This window comes from Myxocyprinus asiaticus, chromosome 2 (assembly GCF_019703515.2).
Source record: "Myxocyprinus asiaticus isolate MX2 ecotype Aquarium Trade chromosome 2, UBuf_Myxa_2, whole genome shotgun sequence".
NCBI lineage: Eukaryota > Metazoa > Chordata > Actinopteri > Cypriniformes > Catostomidae > Myxocyprinus > Myxocyprinus asiaticus.
This window is the reverse complement of record NC_059345.1, coordinates 67,221,975-67,243,198: the sequence shown is the minus strand read 5'-3', so window position 1 is coordinate 67,243,198 and position 21,224 is coordinate 67,221,975. Positions and strand designations below refer to the sequence as shown.

The window sequence follows — 21,224 nt, the reverse complement described above, 5'->3', positions numbered from 1 at the left end:
CAGCAGCACAGACACAGAATGAGAGCTGTTCACACAGGACATGTTCTGGACAGATGGACGAAACACAACAGAATGCAAGGATCTCAAGACGCGATTTTCAAAGTTTCAACTACTTAAAAACATTCAATTTGTGATGCTGAAAACCAGTGAGATGCTCCAAAAGTGTCATTAAGTGTAATGAAAATTTTTATTGTTTTACCCAAAATTTTTGTATATTGGATATTTTTATGCTTATTAGAGTATCATGTTGTAAGCCTAGTGACATGCCAATGCCAAACTCTGTTCCAATCAGTCTCTTGCACACTTAATGTGTTGCTGCCTATGTAGGGCTCTGAAAAGTATGGATTTGCGAATGTTTTCAAAATGGACAAGTTGATGGGTTGTCTGAATGACTAGTCGACTAATCCGTTTTTAGGAAGCCCTGTATATTTAGGCAGGTTTCAGGTTCAATTGACTCCAATCAGATGCGTTTCTTATGAGGCGTTTACATAAGACGCGTTCCGACATTAAAAAACAGCTAAACAGTGCACAACAGAATAGAACAGAATGCACAGATCTCGAAACATGTTTTTAAAAGTTGAACTATTTTTGACACGGCTTAGTAAAATCGTAACTAATGACGGGACGCTTAAAACCAGCGCAGCTTATGAAGAGAACAAACCACACTTACCAACAGCAGACAGCACAAGATGAGAACACATTCTTGCTTTAAAAACACAGCTTGATGCAGCGCAAATCCAAACTTAGGGATCTCAGGATGTGTTTTTCTGAGTTTCAAACTTTGTTTAATTTGACATAGCGACCTAAAAACTGTACATTTATGACACATAACCGAGACGGTCCAAAAGCGTCCGTCTGACGCAGGTGTAGACCTTATAATAAACCTCGAACTGAATGACGAATTTAATTGCAAAATGGTTTGCTGTGAACTGTAGGCCAATGATTGGCTTATGTTCAGTAATATGGAAATAAACAATGTATTGGATTCTAAAGCCACTTTTTATATTGTCTTTTTTAATGCTTCACTTGTGTGCCAAAATAATGTAATGTATTTTAATTATCTGTATTATAATTGTTTTTATAAATATTTATAATTATTTAATCATTACATATTTAATTATTGTTATTTGAGAGGCTTTCTCAGCAAATATTAATGTATGAGATTAATTACAATTCATTTCATTAATTAATCAGCAAACCATGTAATTAATTAGTTTAAAAATTTGAATCGACTGTCAGCCCTAATATATATATATAGATATGTTAGGGCTGGGAAATTTAACATTAATTTCTGTGATCAATAGTTTTTGTTTAATGCGTTAAAAAAATCACAGAATAATCACATAAAAACATGCAATTAATACTATCTAATAAGTCTATGGGACTTTTGAAAAAAAAAAAAAAACCTACATCATGTTTGTAGAATAACAGTATTTTGGCTTTGTCAAGACAACATCATTTTAAATTTCCAAAACAAATGAAGAAAAATCTAGATAAACTAGTCAATCTCATGAACCGACTAGTGTGACCAATCCCAATTCAGTCACTGAGGTTCCATCGGAGTTAGGATGCCTATGTAGGCAGTAGACAGCAAGACAGCTCAAAACACTTCTGTCTGTTTAGAGCTTGAGGCAAAATTTTTGTTTCCTGTTCTCTCATGTCCAAATGATCGTTTGCACTCGCGTTACGGTCACGTGATCCAGGCTTAGAGCGAGAAACCGCCGCAGATTGGTTGAAGTCTGTCGGCAAACAGTGTGTGTTTCTCTCTCTGTCTGTCTCTCTGACAGGGGGAGCCCTGAAGAGCTGTCAGCAGCAGAACTGTGAGATAACCGCCTTCACTTTAATAGCAGCTAATATGGGGGGAGTCTTATCAACTCTGCTGCAAGAGAGAGAGAGAGAGAGAGAGAGACTCTGCGAAAGCAGTGAGACAGCTTTAAGATGAGCTGCAGCTCACAGTAAATGCTGCAATGAATAATCAGAATTTTTGCCTTTTCCCCAGTAAAAATATCTAAACGTCCTTAAAACAAGATACATTTACGTGAGAAGCAAAACTGAGTAAGGTATTAAGACAGTAATAGTTTTTTAAGCATAAAGTAAAATTTAGACAGTATGCTTAAATATATATATATATATATATATATATATATATATATATATATATATATATATATATATTTGATTTATATTTGATAAAATCTACAGTGGCAAGAAAAAGTATGTGAACCCTTTAGAATTACCTACATTAATGTATACATTTGTCTTAAAATCTGGTTTGATCTTCATCTAAGTTACATTAATGAACAAACACAATCTGTTTTAACTTATAACACACAAATTATTGTACTGTTCTTGTACATATTCAATACATCATTCAAACATTCATAGTAGGTTGGAAAATGTATGTGAACACCTAGGCTAATGACATCAACAAAAAGAGTCAGGAGTTGGCAAACCTGGCATCCAATTAATGAAATGAGATTGGAGGTGTGGGTTAGAGCTACTTTGACTTATAAAAAGCACTCAAACATTTTGAGTTTGCTATTCACAAGAAGCATCTGCTGATGTGGACCATGTCTTGCAAAAAAGAGATCTCAGAAGACCTTCGATCAAGAATTGTTGCTTTGCGTAAAGCTGGAAAGGGTTACAAAATTATCTCGAAGAGCTTAGAAGACTTGAAGGAATCATTGGAACTGGTTAACATCTCTGTTCATGAGTCTACTATATGGAAAACATTAAACAGGTATGGTGTCCATGGCAGGACATCACAAAGGAAGCCGCTGCTCTCAGCAAAAACATTGCTGCACACCTGAAGTTTGCCAAAGACCACATTGACACTCCACAATGCTACTGGGAAAATGTTTTGTGGACTGATGAAACTAAGGTTTAATTTTTTGGGAAGAATACGTTTCACTATGTATGGCATAAAAAGGGCACCACATACCAACATGAAAACATCATCCCAACGGTGAAGTACGGTGGAGGGAGCATCATGATTTGGGGTTGCTTTGCTGTTTAGGGGCCTGGACCACTTGCCATCATCGAGGGAAAAATTCCCTCAATCAAGATATCCTACAGGATAATATCAGGGTGGCTGTGCACCAGCTGAAGCGCAGTAGAAGTTGGGTGATACAGCAGGACAGTGACCCTAAACATTGAAGTAAATCCACTACAGAATGGTTACAAAAAAAGAAAATCCACCTTTTGGAGTGGCCCAGTCAGAGCCCAGACCTTAACCCAATAGAGATGCTGAGGAATGACCTCAAGAGAGCTGTTCACACCAGACATCAAGAATACAGCTGAGCTGAAGCAGTTCTGTAAGGAAGAAATGTCCAAAATTCCTTCTGAACGTTGTGCAGGTCTAATCAGCAGATACCGGAAATGCTTGGTTGATGTTATTGCTGCCAAAGGAGGATTGACCAGTTATTAAATCCAAGGGTTCAACTTTTTCCCCAGCGCTGTGAATGTGGGTGTGTTCAGTAAAGACATGAAAGATTCTAATTGTGTGTTGTTAGATTAAGCACATTGTATTTGTCTATACTTGTGACTTTGATGAAGATGAGATCACATTTTATGACCAATTAATGCAGAAAACCATCTAATTCCAAAGGGTTCACATAATTTTTCTTGCCACTGTATATGAACTCCACAGTATCTCGTATCTTGTTTTGTCTTGACTCTTTTAGAATATATTCCTGAATAATTCCTGAGTGGTTGGGTGTGTTTGTCTCTGTTTAAATGCTTATGTTGATGGTTTTTGAGTAAATGAGATGCTAATCACTGAATGTAGTTGTAACTCACTTCACTGAACATAACGCAAAGCACACTGATGAATATTACATTAATATTACATTAATCACAGTATAACATGATTTCAAACCTCTGACAGTGGATTTATATGATCATATTTATGTGGTTCTGTTTAATTAAGCTTTCCTCCACATTGAACATATAAGGAATGTTCTTTAAATGAATATTCTTGGTTCAAAACAATACATAAAAACAGATGTCAATGCATTTTGTGTTATTGTGGTTGTACACACTTCAGTACTCAAGGGTTCAATAGAGTTACCTTCAAATGTTTGTGCCAGTAGACAGAATCTGCTACTGTTGAAGTTGCTGGCTTTCAAAATATCGACAATAGTTTCAAAACAACTTAGGACTAAAACATTCTACACAAGCACTTCTAATGCAAACACTTCTAGCTACACAAGCTCAATGTCACTTGTCAGTACTTTTCTAGAATGTCTCGGGTGGGATTTATAACACAACGCAAGTGTGCATTGCATTCTCAGAGTTGCCACATGGGGTGCCACAGCGGACATTAGCATAAATTGTTTAACGGCACAGACATGCAGTGCATGCTTGCTTAACACATGTCGATAATGTAACTAACTTTAAATTAACTTACTCAGCTATTTTCTCTTCAAACTGATGTTCAGCCATGACTGTAGTTGACCAGAAAGAGAAAACAGTGGAAGAAGAGAGTTTACACTAACGCCCACTTTAACATACTTGAATTGCATTTCAACTAATTTTGGAACACAACAAAGTGTGAAAACTAGCTTTAAAAATCATTTAAACTCATCCCTCAGTTTGAGGTGAGGTTTTGAACGACTAATCACATGTTAAAAGAATAATGTCTGTAAACACTTGTTTCCTTTATGTGTTTATTACTGTATTAAAATCATGTCCAACAAAACAACTAATGTTGACGGAGTATGACAACTCTCACGAGCCGTTAGACTTTCGTGAGTTCTTGCCCACAAGTCACCATCCAATGAATCCTCGATATTCAGTCTGAAAATATCTGGGTAATTTTATGCAATCTCAGTACTTGCGTTCTTGAGTATTGTGGATGGCAATGGATGATGACGTCAAATGAGTCCAAAAAAACGTAAAGGGTGTCGCACACCGGACGTGTGCGTGTTTGTCAGTTGAGGGCGCTATGACGCTGCTGTTGTTTTTAGCAACCGATTCTGCATGATGTCGGTCTCAATAAAGCTCATTTGGTATCTCTGGAGGTCAGGGTTTTGGAAAGAGGGGGCATGGGTAATCCAACGGCTCAGTCTCGTTGAATTAGAACGGCTAAAATCATTTACAGCACCTTTAAAGTTTTTAAAAAATTAACACAAAATTGTGGGGGCAAGACATTGCATTGGAATAAACACTACAAATATACTTTTACTGTTATTACAGTGTATGAAGGCAATGTATCTGTGTTTGTTTGAGCTGGAAATGTGAACTCAGAGAGATGGCAGTGTGTTCTTTAAACAGGTGTTTTTTTCTCACTGTGTGTTGTGTTAGATGTTGTATGCGGCGAGTCCTTACTCGGACTCAGTGGTGTTCGCGGACATCGACCCGCAGCCAATCATCGATGAAGAAGAGGGTCTGATCTGGGTCGTGGGACCCGTGCTCGCTGTTATCGTCATCATCTGCATCGTCATCGCCATACTGCTGTACAAAAGGTAGAAACAGTGGAGAAAAACACACACTCACACATACTCACACACCAGGGTTTTCATAGTTTTACATTTTTATTTTGTTTATATTTCTGTTTTATTTTCAATTTGTCCAATCCTTCTTGTGTGTATATGCAGTGATACTTCATAAACTGTGTATTGTCAGAATAAAATGACTCATCTTCAATAATCTATTGTGCTCATTTGAATATAGATTGATCTTATCATTGTGTGTAAATTACAGTCCGGCGTTGAGTTGGACGTCTATCATGACGAGGTCCTTCATATATTCAGGGTTATTTGATGTCGTTTGACGGCAGATTTATTCACTAATCACAAACCCAATGTCACGCACATTACACCAGTGACAATACACACAAACACTTTCAGAGATGCAGGAGAGATATCTGCTGTCAGGACACGTCTGCAGCGAATTCCAGATCTGGAAACACTGTCAGGAAAAATGGCATGAAAAATACATCGAAATTTGTAAATGATTAAAAAGTAACATTTTAGTTAATGGAAATGTCTACAAATTTCTATAGTGAATATTTGTCTAGTTCAGCATTTTGTAAAAAGTAGCTTGATCCCGTTTTGAGAACAGCTGAACTACAGTCACAAAATGTCATTTAAAGTTAGTAGCATCACTACTTTTAGTTTGTTTCTCCCCGATGTGGCAGAATGACCCAATACTAACTAAATCAAAAGTATACGCTTTCCCATCACCAATGAACTATATGCTATTAGTTTGAAGTTTAAGTATTCAATTTGGACATAGTCAAAGTCATCCATCTGATAAATAAACTCAGCAGATGCAACAGAATTACAATCTTCAAATCTCAAAGCTGTCAGACTGAAATGTAGGTCAAATGAAAAGCCTTTGGAAGGGAAGTTAAAGTGTTTATATGGGCAAGTGTGCATTTGCACGGCATACTAACCCTTTATTCTCCCCTCCTGTTGCATTCACTGGAGCAGTCAACCAGACAGGTAAGAGACAGAGATTTCACTTTACACTAACAGGATACGAAATAGGCCTTGAAACTATTGCAAAGTCTTTTTTTTTCTTTCTTCTTCTTCATGAAATGGTCAGTGAAAGGAGGTGCTTAACCTTCAGAAAATGCTGATTATAAACCTCAGGAGGTCTAAATATGAAATGTATAATAACTAAATTGTAGATATCTAATTGCAGATAATTGTAGATAGTTTTATTTCACATTCATTTTCTATGAGGTTTGCAGTTGTGCAGTCCTGTCACCAAAATTTGATCTAAATACAGTTTAAACCCTTGATTCCTTTGATTTTGTTATCTTCGTTATGAAACATTAAATAAACATCAAAATAAAATAGCAAAAAAAATAAATAAATAAATAAATAAAAAAAATAAAAAAAAAAATATATATATATATATATATATTTGTTGTTAAAATGAAAGAACATTTATTATAATATATATATACATACTGTATATACTGTATAGTATATATATTTTACAATAACTTCAGTTTTGATTGTTTGATATATATTGTTTTTATTTTTTATAAAATGTACTGTAGAAAGGGTCAAAATGATGGCACTTCTTGGGTGTCAAAATTGTAAGTAAAATTTGTCTAGATTGTGGGATACAGCTATATTTACTGTATGTGTATTAGGGCTGTCGATTTAATGTGTTAATTCTGTGCGATTAATTATACAAAAAATAACACGTAATAAGAATATTCCTTCCATATAAGCAATTCAAGCTTGAAGTACCACCTGTTTTCTCCAGGGGGCAGTAAGTGAAACTCGCTGTATAGGCAATTAGCAGCTTATGAAGAGAACAAACCACACTTACCAACAGGATGAGAACACGTTCTTGCGTACAAACACAGCTTGATGGAGCCAAACTGAACGCAGGGATCTCAAGATGTGTTTTTCTGAGTTTCAAACTTTGTTTAATTTGACACTGTGACCTTAAAACTGTACATTTATGACATGTCGCATCCGAGACGGTCCAAAAGTGTCCGTCTGACGCAGGTGTACATGGACACGTCCTTAAACAAACCTTATAATAAATCTCAGACTGACTGACAAACTCAATTGCAAAATGGATTGCTGTGAACTGTAGGCCAATGATTGGCTTATGTTCAGTAATATGGAAATAAACAATGTATTGGATTCTAAAGCCACTTTTTATATTGTCTTTTTTAATGCTTTACTTGTGTGCCAAAATAATGTAATGTATTTTAATTATCTGTATTGTTATATATATATATATATATACAGTGGTGGCCAAAAATAGGGTTGTGAAAAAATCTGCATCGTTTATCCTTCGGATCTTTCATTAAAAAAATTCAGAAAAATCTAAACTTGAGGGGAGATATCTCATTATTAAATAAATATTTTTCTCCAAAACACGTTGGCCACAATTATTGGCACCCCTAGAAATTCTTATGAGTAAAATATTTCTGAAGTATATTCCAATTAGGGCTGCACGATTGTGACAAAAATCATAATTGTCGATTATTGCCCTTGATATTGTAATCGCAATTTTTAATGATGATTATTTGATGAAATTACTGTGATGTCACTAAGCAGGCAACCGCACTTGCAGGTTCTTCAGAACATCAGGTGGTTATGGGCTGCAGTTTATTTTAAGCATTGAATACTGTAATAATATTTGTTAATGTTACTGAAGGTTATTATAAAGGTATATCTATGGTTTACAGTGAAGAAATGTATGTAGGTTCTTTCTGAACTATTGACAAAACCAGTTTTAATTTCACTCAATATGCCTGTGTGTCATGTAACAGGTTGATGTATTCACATCCTCACACATTTAACACACTTCCAATGCCTGAAAAATGTGGCATATAAATATGTGTAATATGTGTCTTCACTGCTTAAATTATTGGTCCGCATACATTAAATAATAATATTTGACATATTCAATAGTCAAACTGAACAGCCGATTTAGAAGGAACTTTCTTACCACATTTAAAATCCCGTATTGTGATCTTGTTCACATAAGATCATCGTTAAATCATATTTGGCCTCAAATCTGTCACAGTGGTTGCACTTTGGAAAGTAAGATCAGCCTGTTTGCGAGTTTGTGTGATTCTTTAAAATTTCAATCTACCAACAGCAGATGTGGGTCAAATAGGCATTTATTTGAGCAGACATGATAACAATGAAGATGGTCTGTGAAATATGACGTTCAAGACTTGTTCTATGTCTTTTTTTTTTTACACAAAATTGAGCAACCCAACAATATTCAAACTCTCCTGTTCTGCACTCACAAATGCTCTCATAATAAATATAGTTGTTTAAATAACACAATAAATCACGTGTCTGTACCTTGATTATAGCAGTCAGGGATCATTTTAGTTTTGTCGCGTTGCACGTTCGTGGGTTGTTTACCTATGATAAATAAAACGGAGCGACATTTAATGAATTGAAAATAATTCCATATTGCACACCTTTGTTCTACAGCTTCTTTTTGAGTGTCAGGTGATGTTTCTTTAGCACTAATTTCCATGTGCCTTCACAAACCGAGATGAAATGTACTGTTAAGCAAGTATCTGGACATCAGACAATTCAAAACTTGTGCGTAAGGATTAGTTGTCATTACTGATAGTTTACTATCTGTCACTCACTCGACGTTGGTGTCGATGTAGTGACACTAGGGGTCACTCTTGGGAGCCCGAGACACCTCTGGTCTTTGATAAAAGGCCAATGAAAATCGGCGAGTGGTATTTGCATGCCACTCCCCCGAACATACGGGTATAAAAGGAGCTGGTATGCAACCACTCATTCAGATTTTCTCTTCGGAGCCGAACGGTCATGCTCATTGAGCTGAATACTACTGTTCATTTACCTCTGCTGGATCTGACGGCGCATTTCAGCGGCTTCTCCCCCCTCTGCACTGGTGCACTGCAGAGAACGCCCCTGGGCGCTTCGGCAGAAAAACTAGAGAGTATATTTTCTGAAAGAGCTTTTTTTCCCTCTAAAAGAGTATATATTTCTCTAAAAGAGCGCACACACGGAACGTCTTTTTAAAGATGCTTTTCCGATTGTGTGTTATTCGTGGTTGTGCTCGTTATCTCTCTCCTTCTAACGGTCACGATCACTGTCTTTCGTGTCTGGGCACTGCTCACGCGGAGACAGCATTCGTGGATGGTCATGTTCTCATTGCAAGAATATGTCCATGGCAACGTTGCGGTCGCGGCACGCCTTCGTAAGAAAGCGAGCCACCCCAGAGACTCCCGCCTCGGTCCTTTAACCCACAGGTATGAGGCCAGCGCGGCTAGCACTGGGGGCAATTTAGGGACCCCAATGGGACCGCCTCCGCCGGGTATCCCCCCGCGGACCACCCATTCCCCAGCACGCTTGTCTGCCCTGATCGGGCTTCCGGGTGAGTCCGCCGGCTCGTCTCACGGCAAGTTCGACCTCTTATTCGGAGCCCGCGAGTGATTCGGAGTGATGAGCTTTCGAGCGCAGCATCGGAGAGTGGGCTCGTCCAGTCGGAAGCCTCAGCTGGGCTTCTCCTTTCGGGGTCGATTGCCCAGTCACAGGCTGACGCAGAGATGACGACATGCTTTCCCGGGCAGCTGCGAGCGTCGGTTAGAGTGGATTTCACTGCTCTTCCCTGAACCCTCGCAGCTCGGTGATTGGTTCCTGGGCTCACAGTGCCACTCAAAGCCATGCCCCGACCCCGTTCCTTTCTTCCCGGAAGTGTATGAGGAGCTGACAAGGTTGCGGGAGGCACTTTTTACTGCCCGGTCCCGATCTTTTCAGCTTCCCCGCCCTCACTACCCTCGATGGTGGGGCGGCCAAGGGCTATTCGGCAATCCCCCGGTGGATAAAGGCGCTCGTGGTGCACCTATGCCCGCAGAGCACCGCCACCTGGCACGGGTGCCCAAAGCCCCCATCCAAGGCCTGTAGGTTTACGTCGTCTCTGACGGCCAAGGCCTACGGTGCCGCTGGACAAGCTGCCTCCGCCCTGCACGCCATGGCTCTCCTGCAAGTCGGCCAAGGTGCTAAAGGAACTGCACGAGGGTAGTTCCGCCCCGGGATTGATGCAGGAACTGTGCTCGGCAACCGACCTCGCTCTCCGAGCGACGGAGGTCACGGCGCGGTCTCTCGGGCGGACGATGGCCACACTAGTGGTCCAGGAGCGCCACCTTTGGCTCAACCTGGTCGAGATGGGTGAGGCCGACAAGACACGATTCCTTGCTGCCCCCATTTCCCAGGCAGGCCTATTCGGCGACACCGTCGAGGACTTTGCCCAACAGTTTTCGATGGTAGAGCAGTAGATGGATGCTAGCCGGCATATCCTGCCCCGGCGCGGCTAAAGATCCCGCACCCCGTCTACTCATCGCCAAGGGCGTCCCCCTGCGGTGACTACACTGGCTCCGCCGCAGCCCGCCCCTTCGGCCCGGCCCCGGCGTGGAGCCCACCGCAGGAAGCAGACGCCACCCGTCTCGCGGCCGCCCAGAACCCGTGAAAGGCTTCAAAGCGCCCTCGAGACGGGCGACCCAGGGACAATGAAACCCGCTGCTCTGGAGCTGGTAAGCAGATCTCCGTCTTTTTGTTACCTTTTGCATGTAATTGTGCTGCATGCCCAAGTGGCTGCAGTACTCAAGAGCTCAGCAAGAGCAGTTTCCTTGTTCCCTGGGTCACGTATCCGGTGTGTACGGCCGTCATCACGACCACCGTCCACCACTCTATTTGGCAGGTTTTGCGCCCCTGAGTGCCCAGCTGTGGCACAAATCCACCCCCGATGTGACAGTCTCCACGGGTCATGAGGACAGGCCTCTTCCTCCCCCGTCCCAGGCTGTTCCGGGGGTGGTCACAAGGAGCCAGGTAAGTGCTTCGATGTCCTTAGACTCAGCACGGCTACGACGTGGTGTGGCACCTCGAGCTCCGCCCCGCTGCGAGGCCCCACCTGCCGGTACGTCTGATGACATTGTCCCTTTTGGTCCCCCTTGCGCGGAACTTGGACGCATGGCTTGCTCTTTCCAATCCATCACGAGGGCTGGTCCGGACCGTCCGACTCGGCTGCGCGATTCACTTCGCCGGGCATCCGCCCAGGTTCAGCGGTGTCCACTTCACCTTGGTGAAAGATGAAAATGCTGCTACCTTGCGCGGAGATCGCTACCCTCCTACGGAAGGGCGCGATAGAACCTGTCCCTCCAGCTGAGATGAAGAAGGGGTTTTTCAGCCCCTACTTCATCGTACCGAAAAAAGGTGGTGGGTTGAGGCCAATCTTGGACCTGTGAGTTCTGAACTAGGCTTTACACAGACTCCCGTTCAAGATGCTGACGCAAAAACGCATTCTGGCGAGAGTCCGGCATCAAGATCGGTTCACGGCGGTAGACCTGAAGGATGCGTACTTCCACGCCTCGATCCTTCCTCGACACAGACCCTTCTTGCGGTATCAGTACAAAGTCCTCCCTTTCGGCCTGTCCCTGTCTCCTCGCATCTTTATGAAGGCCGCCGAGGCTGCCCTTGCCCCATTAAGGGAGGTGGACATTCGCGTTCTCAACTATCTCGATGACTGGCTAATCCTAGCTCACTCTCGAGACGTGTTGTGTGCACACAGGGACCTGGTGCTCTCACACCTCAGCCGACTAGGGCTTCGGGTCAACTGGGAAAAGAGCAAGCTCCTCCAAGTTCAGAGCATCTCTTTTCTCAGTTTGGAGTTGGACTCAGTCTCCTTGATGGCGCACCTTACGAATGAAACTTTTTCAGAGGCTCCTGGGGCATATGGCATCCTCGGCGGTGGCCACCCCGCTCGGGTTGATGCATATGAGGCCGCTTCAGCACTGGCTCCAGACTCGAGTCCTGAGATGGCCATGGCGCCACGGGACACACCGCGTGACCATCACGTTGGTCTGTCACCGTCTTTTCAGCCCTTGGACCGACCTCTTGTTCCTACGGGCAGGTGTTCCTCTAGAACTGGTCCCCAGGCGCGTCGTGGTCACGACAGACGCCTCCAAAACGGGCTGGGGCGCCGTTTGCAACGGGCACGCAGCCGCCGGCCTCTGGACGGGTCCGTGACTGCATTGGCACATCAACTGCCTCGAGTTGTTGGCAATTCTGCTCGCCCTGCGGAGGTTTCGGCCGTTGATCCAGGGCAAGCACGTGTTAGTTCAGACAGACAACACGACAACAGTAGCATATGTCAACTGCCAAGGTGGTTTGCGCTCTTGTTGTATGTCACAACTCGCCCGCCGTCTCCTCCTCTGGAGTCAGCAGCACCTCAAGTCGCTGCAAGCCACTCACATCCCGGGCAACCTCAACACTACGGTGGACGCGCCGTCACAACAGGTTACCCTCAGGGGAGAGTGGAGACTCCACCTTCAGGTGGTCCAGCTGGTTTGGAGTCGATTCGACAGGCACAGGTGCACCTGTTTGCCTCCCAAGAATCCTCCCACTGCCCGCTCTGGTACGCCCTGACCGAGGCCCCCCTCGGAATAGATGCGCTGGCACACAGCTGGCCCCTTGGCATTCGCAAATATGCGTTTCCCCCAGTGAGCCTGCTTGCACAGACCATCCGGCACCCGCGCCCAGACCTCTGGAATCTCCATGTCTGGCCCCTGGACGGGACACGTAAGACCTAAGCTGTCTCCCACCTGCGATGGTAGACACGATCACTCAGGCTAGGGCTCCCTTTACGAGGTGCCTGTATGCCTTTTAAGTGGCGTCTGTTCGCTAAGTGGTGTTCTTCCCGTCGGGAAGATCCCAGAGATGCGCTGTTAGATCAATGCTTTCCTTCCTGCAAGAGAGGTTGGAAGGGAGGCTGTCCCCTTCCACCTTGAAGGTGTATGTTGCTGCCATAGCAGCACACCACGATGCAGTCGACGGTAAGTCCTTAGGGAAGCACGACCTGATCATCAGGTTCCTAAGAGGCGCCAGGAGGCTGAATCCCTCCAGGCCGCGCCTCGTTCCCTCATCGGACCTATGTAGTTCTTCAGGGTCTACAGAAAGCCCCCTTTGAACCTTTGCAGTCAGCCGAGCTTAAGGCACTCTCCTTGAAGACTGCCCTCCTGACTGCGCTCACTTCCATCAAGAGGGTAGGTGACCTGCAAGCGTTCTCTGTCAGCGAAACGTGCCGGGAGTTCGGTCCAGGTTACTCTCACGTGATCCTGAGACCCTGACTGGGCTATGTGCCCAAGGTTCCCACCACCCCTTTAGGGACTAAGTGGTGAACCTGCAAGTGCTGACCCAGGAGGAGGCAGACCCAGCCCTGTCGTCGCTGTGTCCGGTGCGCGCTTTACGCATCTATTTGGATCGCACGCAGAGCTTTAGAATCTCTGAGCAGCTCTTTGTCTGCTTTTGGTGCACAGCGGAAAGGAAGCGCTGTCTCCAAGCAGAGGATTGCCCACTGGCTCGTTGACGCCATAACTATGGCATATCTTGCCCAAAACACGCTGCCCCGGTAGGGCTACGAGCCCATTCTACCCGTGGTGTAGCGGCTTCTTGGGCCTTGGCCAGAGGTGCCTCTCTAACAGACATTTGCAAAGCAGCGGGCTGGGCAACACCCAACACCTTTGCAAGGTTCTACAACCTCCGGGTGGAACTGGTTTCGTCCCAGGTAGTGGCATGCAACACAAGCGGATAAGCCTGGGATAGCCGGCTGGGTGTATCGCTTGCACATAGTGCCTTCCACCTCCTTTTGAGCTGAAGACATGCGCCGTTAATTCCCAGTAGTGTTCACAAATGTTGATCCCTAGTTGACTTCCTCCGAGCCCAGTGGCAGTCGAGTTTTCGGAGAGACTCGCTGCCGGCCCAGTACACACGCTAACTAAGAGCCCTGTTCTGGGGTAGATGCTCCGCATGTGGCGGTTCCCTGTAAGGTTAACCCCATGCGATCTATATCTTCCGCTAATCCGTTTCCCTGCTGGCAAACTGCGTCTTCCTTGGGCAGAGCCCCTCTGCCCCAGTCTCCATGTTTGTAGTAACTCCTCCCCCATTGGGCAGGATCTACCTTGAAGGCTCTCCACATGGTTGGATAGATGTATTTTTCCACTTAAATATCCCCCCCTCTCTTGGGGCGAGGTGTGGTCTCTGCGGTGTCCTCCCCTTGGGAGGGACACCCCCCGACTAGACCTGGCGGCCCAGTCGGATAATCCCCCTTCTTTTTTAGGGAGTGGAAAAAGAGAAAGGGAAAAGAGGCCACGACTGGGTTAAGCCTGTCTCTATCTTTGGGTAGTCGACTTGTCCCCAAAAAGGGCCGTTCGACACTCATAACTGTGTTGGGGGAGGTTATGTGTCAACCTGGTGTGCTGGCTATGAGGCACACAGCAAGTCTGCCCACCACACACCGCCAGTTCACGTAACACAGTTCAGCCTTGTGGCGTTTTATATAGGGACCCCTAGTGTCACTACATCGACACCAACTTCGAGTGAGTGACAGATAGGGAACGTCATGGTTACTGGTGTAACCTCCGTTCCCTGATGGAGGGAACGAGACGTTGGTCCCTCCTGCCACAACGCTGAACTACCCGCTGAAATGGCTGGACCTTATATCGGCTCCTCAGCGTAAAACCTGGATGAGTGGTTGCATACCAGCTCCTTTTATACCCGTATGTCCGGGGGAGTGGCATGCAAATACCACTCGCCAATTTTCATTGGCCTTTTATCAAAGACCAGAGGTGTCTCGGGCTCCCAAGAGTGACCCCTAGGGTCACTACATCGACACCAACGTCTCGTTCCCTCCATCAGGGAACGGAGGTTACACCAGTAACCATGACGAACTGTACTGTAGACTCACTGTGTCTCTGATTGGCCATTGTCGTTTCATTGCTCAATGCACACATCTGGGATTGGTTAGAAACTCAACCGCTGCAAAAACATGTTCTAAATAGAAACCATTAACGCAACAGGACTTATATTGAATGCTGTAATCATCAGTTTTCACGATTACATAATCGGGAGAGCCGTAATTGCGATTAGTTTTTCGAATAATTGTGCAGCCCTAATTCCAATTCATATTTTACATTTTTAGTGCACCTGGGTGACTAGGAACATGAAATTGTTCAGCCATGACTTCCTGTTTCACAGGGGTTTAAATATGAGGTAACACACAGGCCAAATTCCCTTAATCATCAATCACAGTGGGTTAGACTAAAGAATATAGTTCTGATGTGCGGCAAAAGGTTGTTGAGCTTCACAAAATGGGAAGTGGCTATAAGAAAATAGCCAAAGCATTGAAAATGCCCATTTCCACTATCAGGGCAATTAAGAGGTGCCAATCAACTGAAGATCTTAAGAATCGGCCTGTAAAAGGACGTGTGTCTGTATTGTCTCCATGCACAGTGAGGAGGATGGTTCAATTTGCCAAAGAATCTCCAGGGATCACAGCTGGAGAATTTCAGAAATTAGCTGGGTCTTCTTGGGTCAGAAAGTCAAAAAATAAAATAAATATATATATATATATATATATATATATATATATATATATATATATATATATATATATATATATATATATATACAGACATCACCTATATAACCACAATTATGTTTGGGAGGGTTTTCAAGTAAAAAAGTCTCTGCTCTCATTCAACAACAAACTCAAGCATCTTCAGTTTGCCAGACACTACTGGAACTTCAAATGCGACCGGGTTCTATGGTCAGATGAAACAAAAAAAAGAGCTTTTGGCAGCGAACACCAGAGATGGGTTTGGCACAAATAGAGATGAAGAAGTGCCCAATGCCCATGGTTAAATATGGTGGTGGATCTTTAATGTTGTGGGGCTGTTTTTCTGCCAGAGGTTCTGGATCTTGTTTGGATACATGGCATCATGGACTCTATCAAATACCAACAGATAAAAAATCAAAACCTGGCTCCCTCTGCCAGAAAGCTTACATTGGGCCCTGGTTGGATCTTCCAGCAGGACAATGATCCTAAACAAACATCAAAATCAACACAAAAATGGTTCACTGACCACAAAATCAAGGTTCTGCCATCCCAGTCCCCTGACCTGAACCCCATAGAAAATTTGTGGGGTGAACTGAAGAGGAGAGTCTACCAACGTGGACCTCATATTTTGAAGGATCTGGAGAGATTGTGTTTGGAGGAATGGTCTCAGATCCCTTGCCAGGTGTTCTCCAACCTCATTAGGCATTATAAGAGAAGACTCAGAGCTGTTATCTTAGCAAAGGGAGGCTGCAAAAATTATTGAATAAAAGGGTGCCAATAATTATGGCCAATGCATTTTGGAGAAAAATATTTATTTAATAATGAGATATTTCACGTTTCAATTGTTTTACTTAAATTAAAGGTTAGATTTTTGTGATTTTTATATATATGTCAGTGATAAAATGATGGAGAAAGGAGCTCTTAGCGCCATTTAATGTATTTTTCAGCCTATGTAAGGCACAGTTTAATTACCACAGACACACACCAAATCTTAACTATCACCAAAACGCAGAATGAGACATTTTTGTCTGCAAGAGCTTTTCATGGTGAGTTCAAAGGAGGCGCTCGACACTGGTGTTGCTGCCCTAACGTGAATCATGAATGCAGCTTCACAATTGCTGTAACAAAGCAGATAGCCACAGCCTTCCAGCAGATTAATATTATGGAGGATGAGATTTTAAGAGATTTAATGCCCATTGCAATGAATATGCAACCTATGTTGGGACTAGTTCTTTCAGTTAGTCAAACTCCCACTTAGACTTTGGGATTTGAATTGGTGATATTTTAATGCATTGTCTTTATATTGTGGATGGCTTTGTTAGGAAAATGTTAATTAAGCATTATATTGCTACATATTGTTTTGTTTTCTGTCCCAAGATGGAAATAAATTAATTTTGACAAGAAAATAAGTATATATTGTGTCAAGTTTCTGCACTTTTAAAATCTGCGATTAATCGTGATTAACTACAAAACAATTATGTGATTAATATATCACATAATAAATATACATATTAAAAATATATTTTATATATATATTTCTATTTTAGGTTATAATTTGTGTATTTACTACAAATTATTTAGTAGTTTATAAATTATTTCAAATCATATTATTTCAAAATTATGATTTTGTTTTGTATTACAAGTCTGAAACAAGATTAAACCTCTGAGGTGGAACAGGCCAAAATCAGACATTTGAAAGTTCTAATGACAAAGAACATGGAAATATTTTTGACTTTGAAGAATTCTGAAGTAAATGCTGTTTGTTGTGTGTTTTCAGGAAACGGGCGGAGTCAGATGCGAGGAAAGGCAGTCTGCCCAGCGGTAAAGAACTGCCCTCACATCACCCCACCGATCCTGTGGAGTTACGGCGTCTTAACTTCCAAACACCTGGTGAGAGCTGCTGAGCAACATCTTTCTCGTCTTCATTATCAAACTGAGACCACCAACAACTGTCCACTGTTTTTCCTCGCACTTAATTAAGCAATATCACAAATCTTAGTAATCACAAATCACAACCACACAATTACAAGTGTAATATTGCTTTTATACAACTGTTCTAATAACAAGTTCATATCAAGTAACTTCCATTTTAGAAACTATATGGCCAGTTATTTTGTCTATTTCCGTTCCGCTAAAAGACCAAAATGAGTTTTGTTCCAAGCCAAACCAAAGCAGGATCAGTGGTTGCATGCCGGCAAGCAACACAGAGGCAACTGTTTAAAGACTAAAGTGTTTGTAATCGCGAGATGAAAGTAAAAGAAAATTCAAAGGCTGTTTATTTGTCAATAAAACATCGACATGTATAATATCGTACATTTATGATGAAAAAAAAAAACGTTTCGCCATTATAAATAATTTCTTGCACACCCAATTTGAACTGCTGGACAACAGATATTGAGGAACCGTCCTAAATGCTCACAGACATACACGCACAGGACAGGCCGGCGGTTTTTGATGAATTGGTGAGGACAGGTGACGTCAGGAAAAAAGGAAGTCTGTTAAATCCCTCAGATGACCCAAGACTCCACACAACGCAGTTCATAACAGCTCACTGACTTTAACCTGAAGAAACGAATAACCAAAGCCAGCAGCAGAAGACCATGAAGATGTGAACACCATTTTTAGATTTTTCAATGTCAAGGACACCTAAAGAAATACTTCACCTATATAAGAAAATTCTCTCATCATTTACTCACCATATCCTGGCCACTCTTTTCCATATAATGAAAGTGAATGAAGAATGGAGCTGTTAAGCTTTAAAAAGGAGTCAATAAGACTTTTGGCCTTAGTCATAAAATCATAGCAATCAGATCACTGGATCAGAGTTGGACTTGAGAAGTGGATCAGTCAGATATGTGCAAGAATCTGAACTGAATCAACAAATTCACTGAAAATATCTGACTCAGTCCTCATTCACTCCCATTATATGAAGAGGAATTGGCCAGAATATTCTTCAGAAAATTCACCTTTTGTATTCCACTGAAGATGTAAAGCCATATGGGTTTGAAACGAGGGCGAGTAAATAGTGACAGAATTCATTTCTGGTTCAACTAACCCTTCTAAGCCTCTGCTGGTTATTGTATATTCTTTCAGAGAATCAAAGGTACACACATACACATGTAGGTGGCCTTTGTGTTTGGAAGCAGTGGAGTGTGAAACTCTGGTAGAGGAATGAGGAAATTGTCGAGCAGTGAACTCCCTCCTGACCTTGGTGAACAAGGTGAAGTGCACTCGCTTCTAGACCGACCAACCGTAAAGACCTATAGATTTATTTTCTGAGGAACAGAACAGCGGTGACAGTGGGCACTCCATTACTTTCTTAGGCGAGAACCTGGTGCCAGCGGGACCTGCCCAAAACTGACTGAACCAAAGTCCAGCTGTCTGTCTGTCTAAAACATCTGAAGGAAAAAAAAATCACCCTGCTGAAAAAAACAAAAACAACGCCTAAGGTGGTCTGCTGGTCTTAGTTGGCAACCAAGCTGGTTTCCACTGGTCTGTTTTGATGGCTTTAGAGGTGTTTTCGGCACTAGTTAGCCTAGACAGACTGCGAGACCAGCAAAACTAGAAAGGTTTAAAGAAGAACACCAGCTTAAACCAGTCTAAGGTGGTTTGATGGTCTTAATCAACTACCAGTTATGGTTCTGATGGGTTTAGAAGATTTTTGTCCACTTGTCAGCTGTTCAGGCTCAGAGACCAGCTGAAAGGCCAGCTTAAACCAGCCTTAGGTGGTTTGCTGATCTTAGTTTGCCACCAAGCTGGTTTCCACTGGTCAGGCTGGTCTGTCTTAATGACTTTAGAGGGGTTTTAGGCACTAGTCAGCTTGGACAGACTGTGAGACCAGCTAAACTAGAAAGGTTTTAAAGGAATACCATCTTAAACCAGTCTGTAAATAATAATTTAATAAACAACTTAAACAAAAACACACAACCATAAACACACACAGTACAGCTGCCTGTAATTCTCTCTCTCTCAAACTGTCGTCCCTGGCCGCCTTTATCCCTCGCGCGCCCCATCAGCCTGATTGGGGACCGGGCGTGCGTCATTCCAGCCCGGCCCCGCCCTCCTCAGCTCTACACAGTCTAAGTGATTTACTTGTATTAGTTGGACACCAAGCTATTTTCCATTGGTCAGACTGGTCTAGTTTGCTGGTTGTAGAGGGGATCTGGATACTTGTCCACTAGTCAAGCTAGAAGACCAGCTAAGCCAGAAAAGGAAAACCCAGCTTAAACCAGCCTAAGGTGGTTCTCTAGTCATAGCTGGCCTCCAGTTATGGTTTTGGTGGTTTTAAAAAGGGTTTTGGACACTTTTCAGCAGGCCAGCCAACTGAGAGGCCAGCTGAAACCATCCCAAGGTGGTTTGGTGGTCTTAGTTGGCCATTTATCTAGTTTCCATTGGTCAGGCTAGTTTAGTTTCTGTTTTTAGAGAGGTTTTGGATACTTGTCCACTGGTGCGGCTGGGAGACCTGCTAAACCAGCATGGTTTAAGAAGAAAAAAATTGTTTAAACCAACCTAAGGTGGTTTGGTGGTCTTTGCTGGCCACCAAGCTGGTTTTCACTAGACTCGCAGGTCTGAATTTTTATGGTTTTAGAGGGGTTTTGGCACTAGTCTGCTTGGACAGGCTGGGAGACCTGCTTCAACAAGTCTAGGGGGGTTTATTCGTATTAGTTGGCCACCAAGCTATTTTCAATTGGTCAGACTGGTCTAGTTTGCTGTTTTAGAGGGGTTTTGGATACTTGTCCGCTGGCCAAGCTGGCAAGCCAGCTAAACCAGAAGGGGAAAACCTGTCATAAACCAGCATAAGGTGGAAGCTGGCCACCAATTATGGTTTTGGTGGTTTTAGAAACGTTTTTGGCCTCTTGTACGCAGGCCAGGCTCGAGACCAACTGAGAGGCCAGTTTAAACCAGCCCAAGGTGGTTTGGTGGTCTTAGTTGGCCACTAAGCTAGTTTCCATTTGTCAGGCTGGTTTTAACTGGACTCGCTTGTCTGGATTTTGATGGTTTTAGAGGGGTTTTGGGCACTAGTCAGCTGGACAGGCTGGGAGACCAGCTAAACCCAAATTGTTTTAAGAAAAAAACAGCTTCAACCAGTCAAAGGTACTTTGCTGGTTTTCACGGGTCAGATTATTCTACTTTTGGGGTTTTGTAAGTGTTTTGGATACTTGTCCAAGGCTGAAACCACATAAACCAGAATGGTTTAAGAAGTAAAAACAGCTTAAACCAGCCTAAGGTGGTCCACTGGACTTAGCTGGCCACCAAGCTGGTTTCCACGGCTCAGACTGTTCTGGTTTTTGATGGTTTTAGAGAGGTTTTGGGCACCAGTCAGCTAGTCAGACTGGGGGACCCACTAAACCTATAACAAC

The 21,224-nt window shown here is 43.1% G+C and overlaps 1 protein-coding gene across 12 annotated transcripts in view; it reads left to right on the top strand.

The window, feature by feature from the left end:
* Positions 1–21,224, top strand: part of LOC127454472 (receptor-type tyrosine-protein phosphatase delta-like) — a 590,598-nt gene that overhangs the window by 522,338 nt on the left and 47,036 nt on the right. For 6 of the 12 annotated variants that reach the window (XM_051721784.1, XM_051721752.1, XM_051721773.1 and 3 more), the window contains 2 exons: positions 5,305–5,465; positions 17,642–17,754. In XM_051721784.1, coding sequence (XP_051577744.1) covers positions 5,305–5,465; positions 17,642–17,754 — 274 coding nt within the window. Of the gene's footprint in view, positions 1–5,304; positions 5,466–6,419; positions 6,447–17,641; positions 17,755–21,224 lie in introns of all 12 variants that reach the window. The other 6 variants (XM_051721743.1, XM_051721733.1, XM_051721723.1 and 3 more) reach the window with 3 other exon arrangements.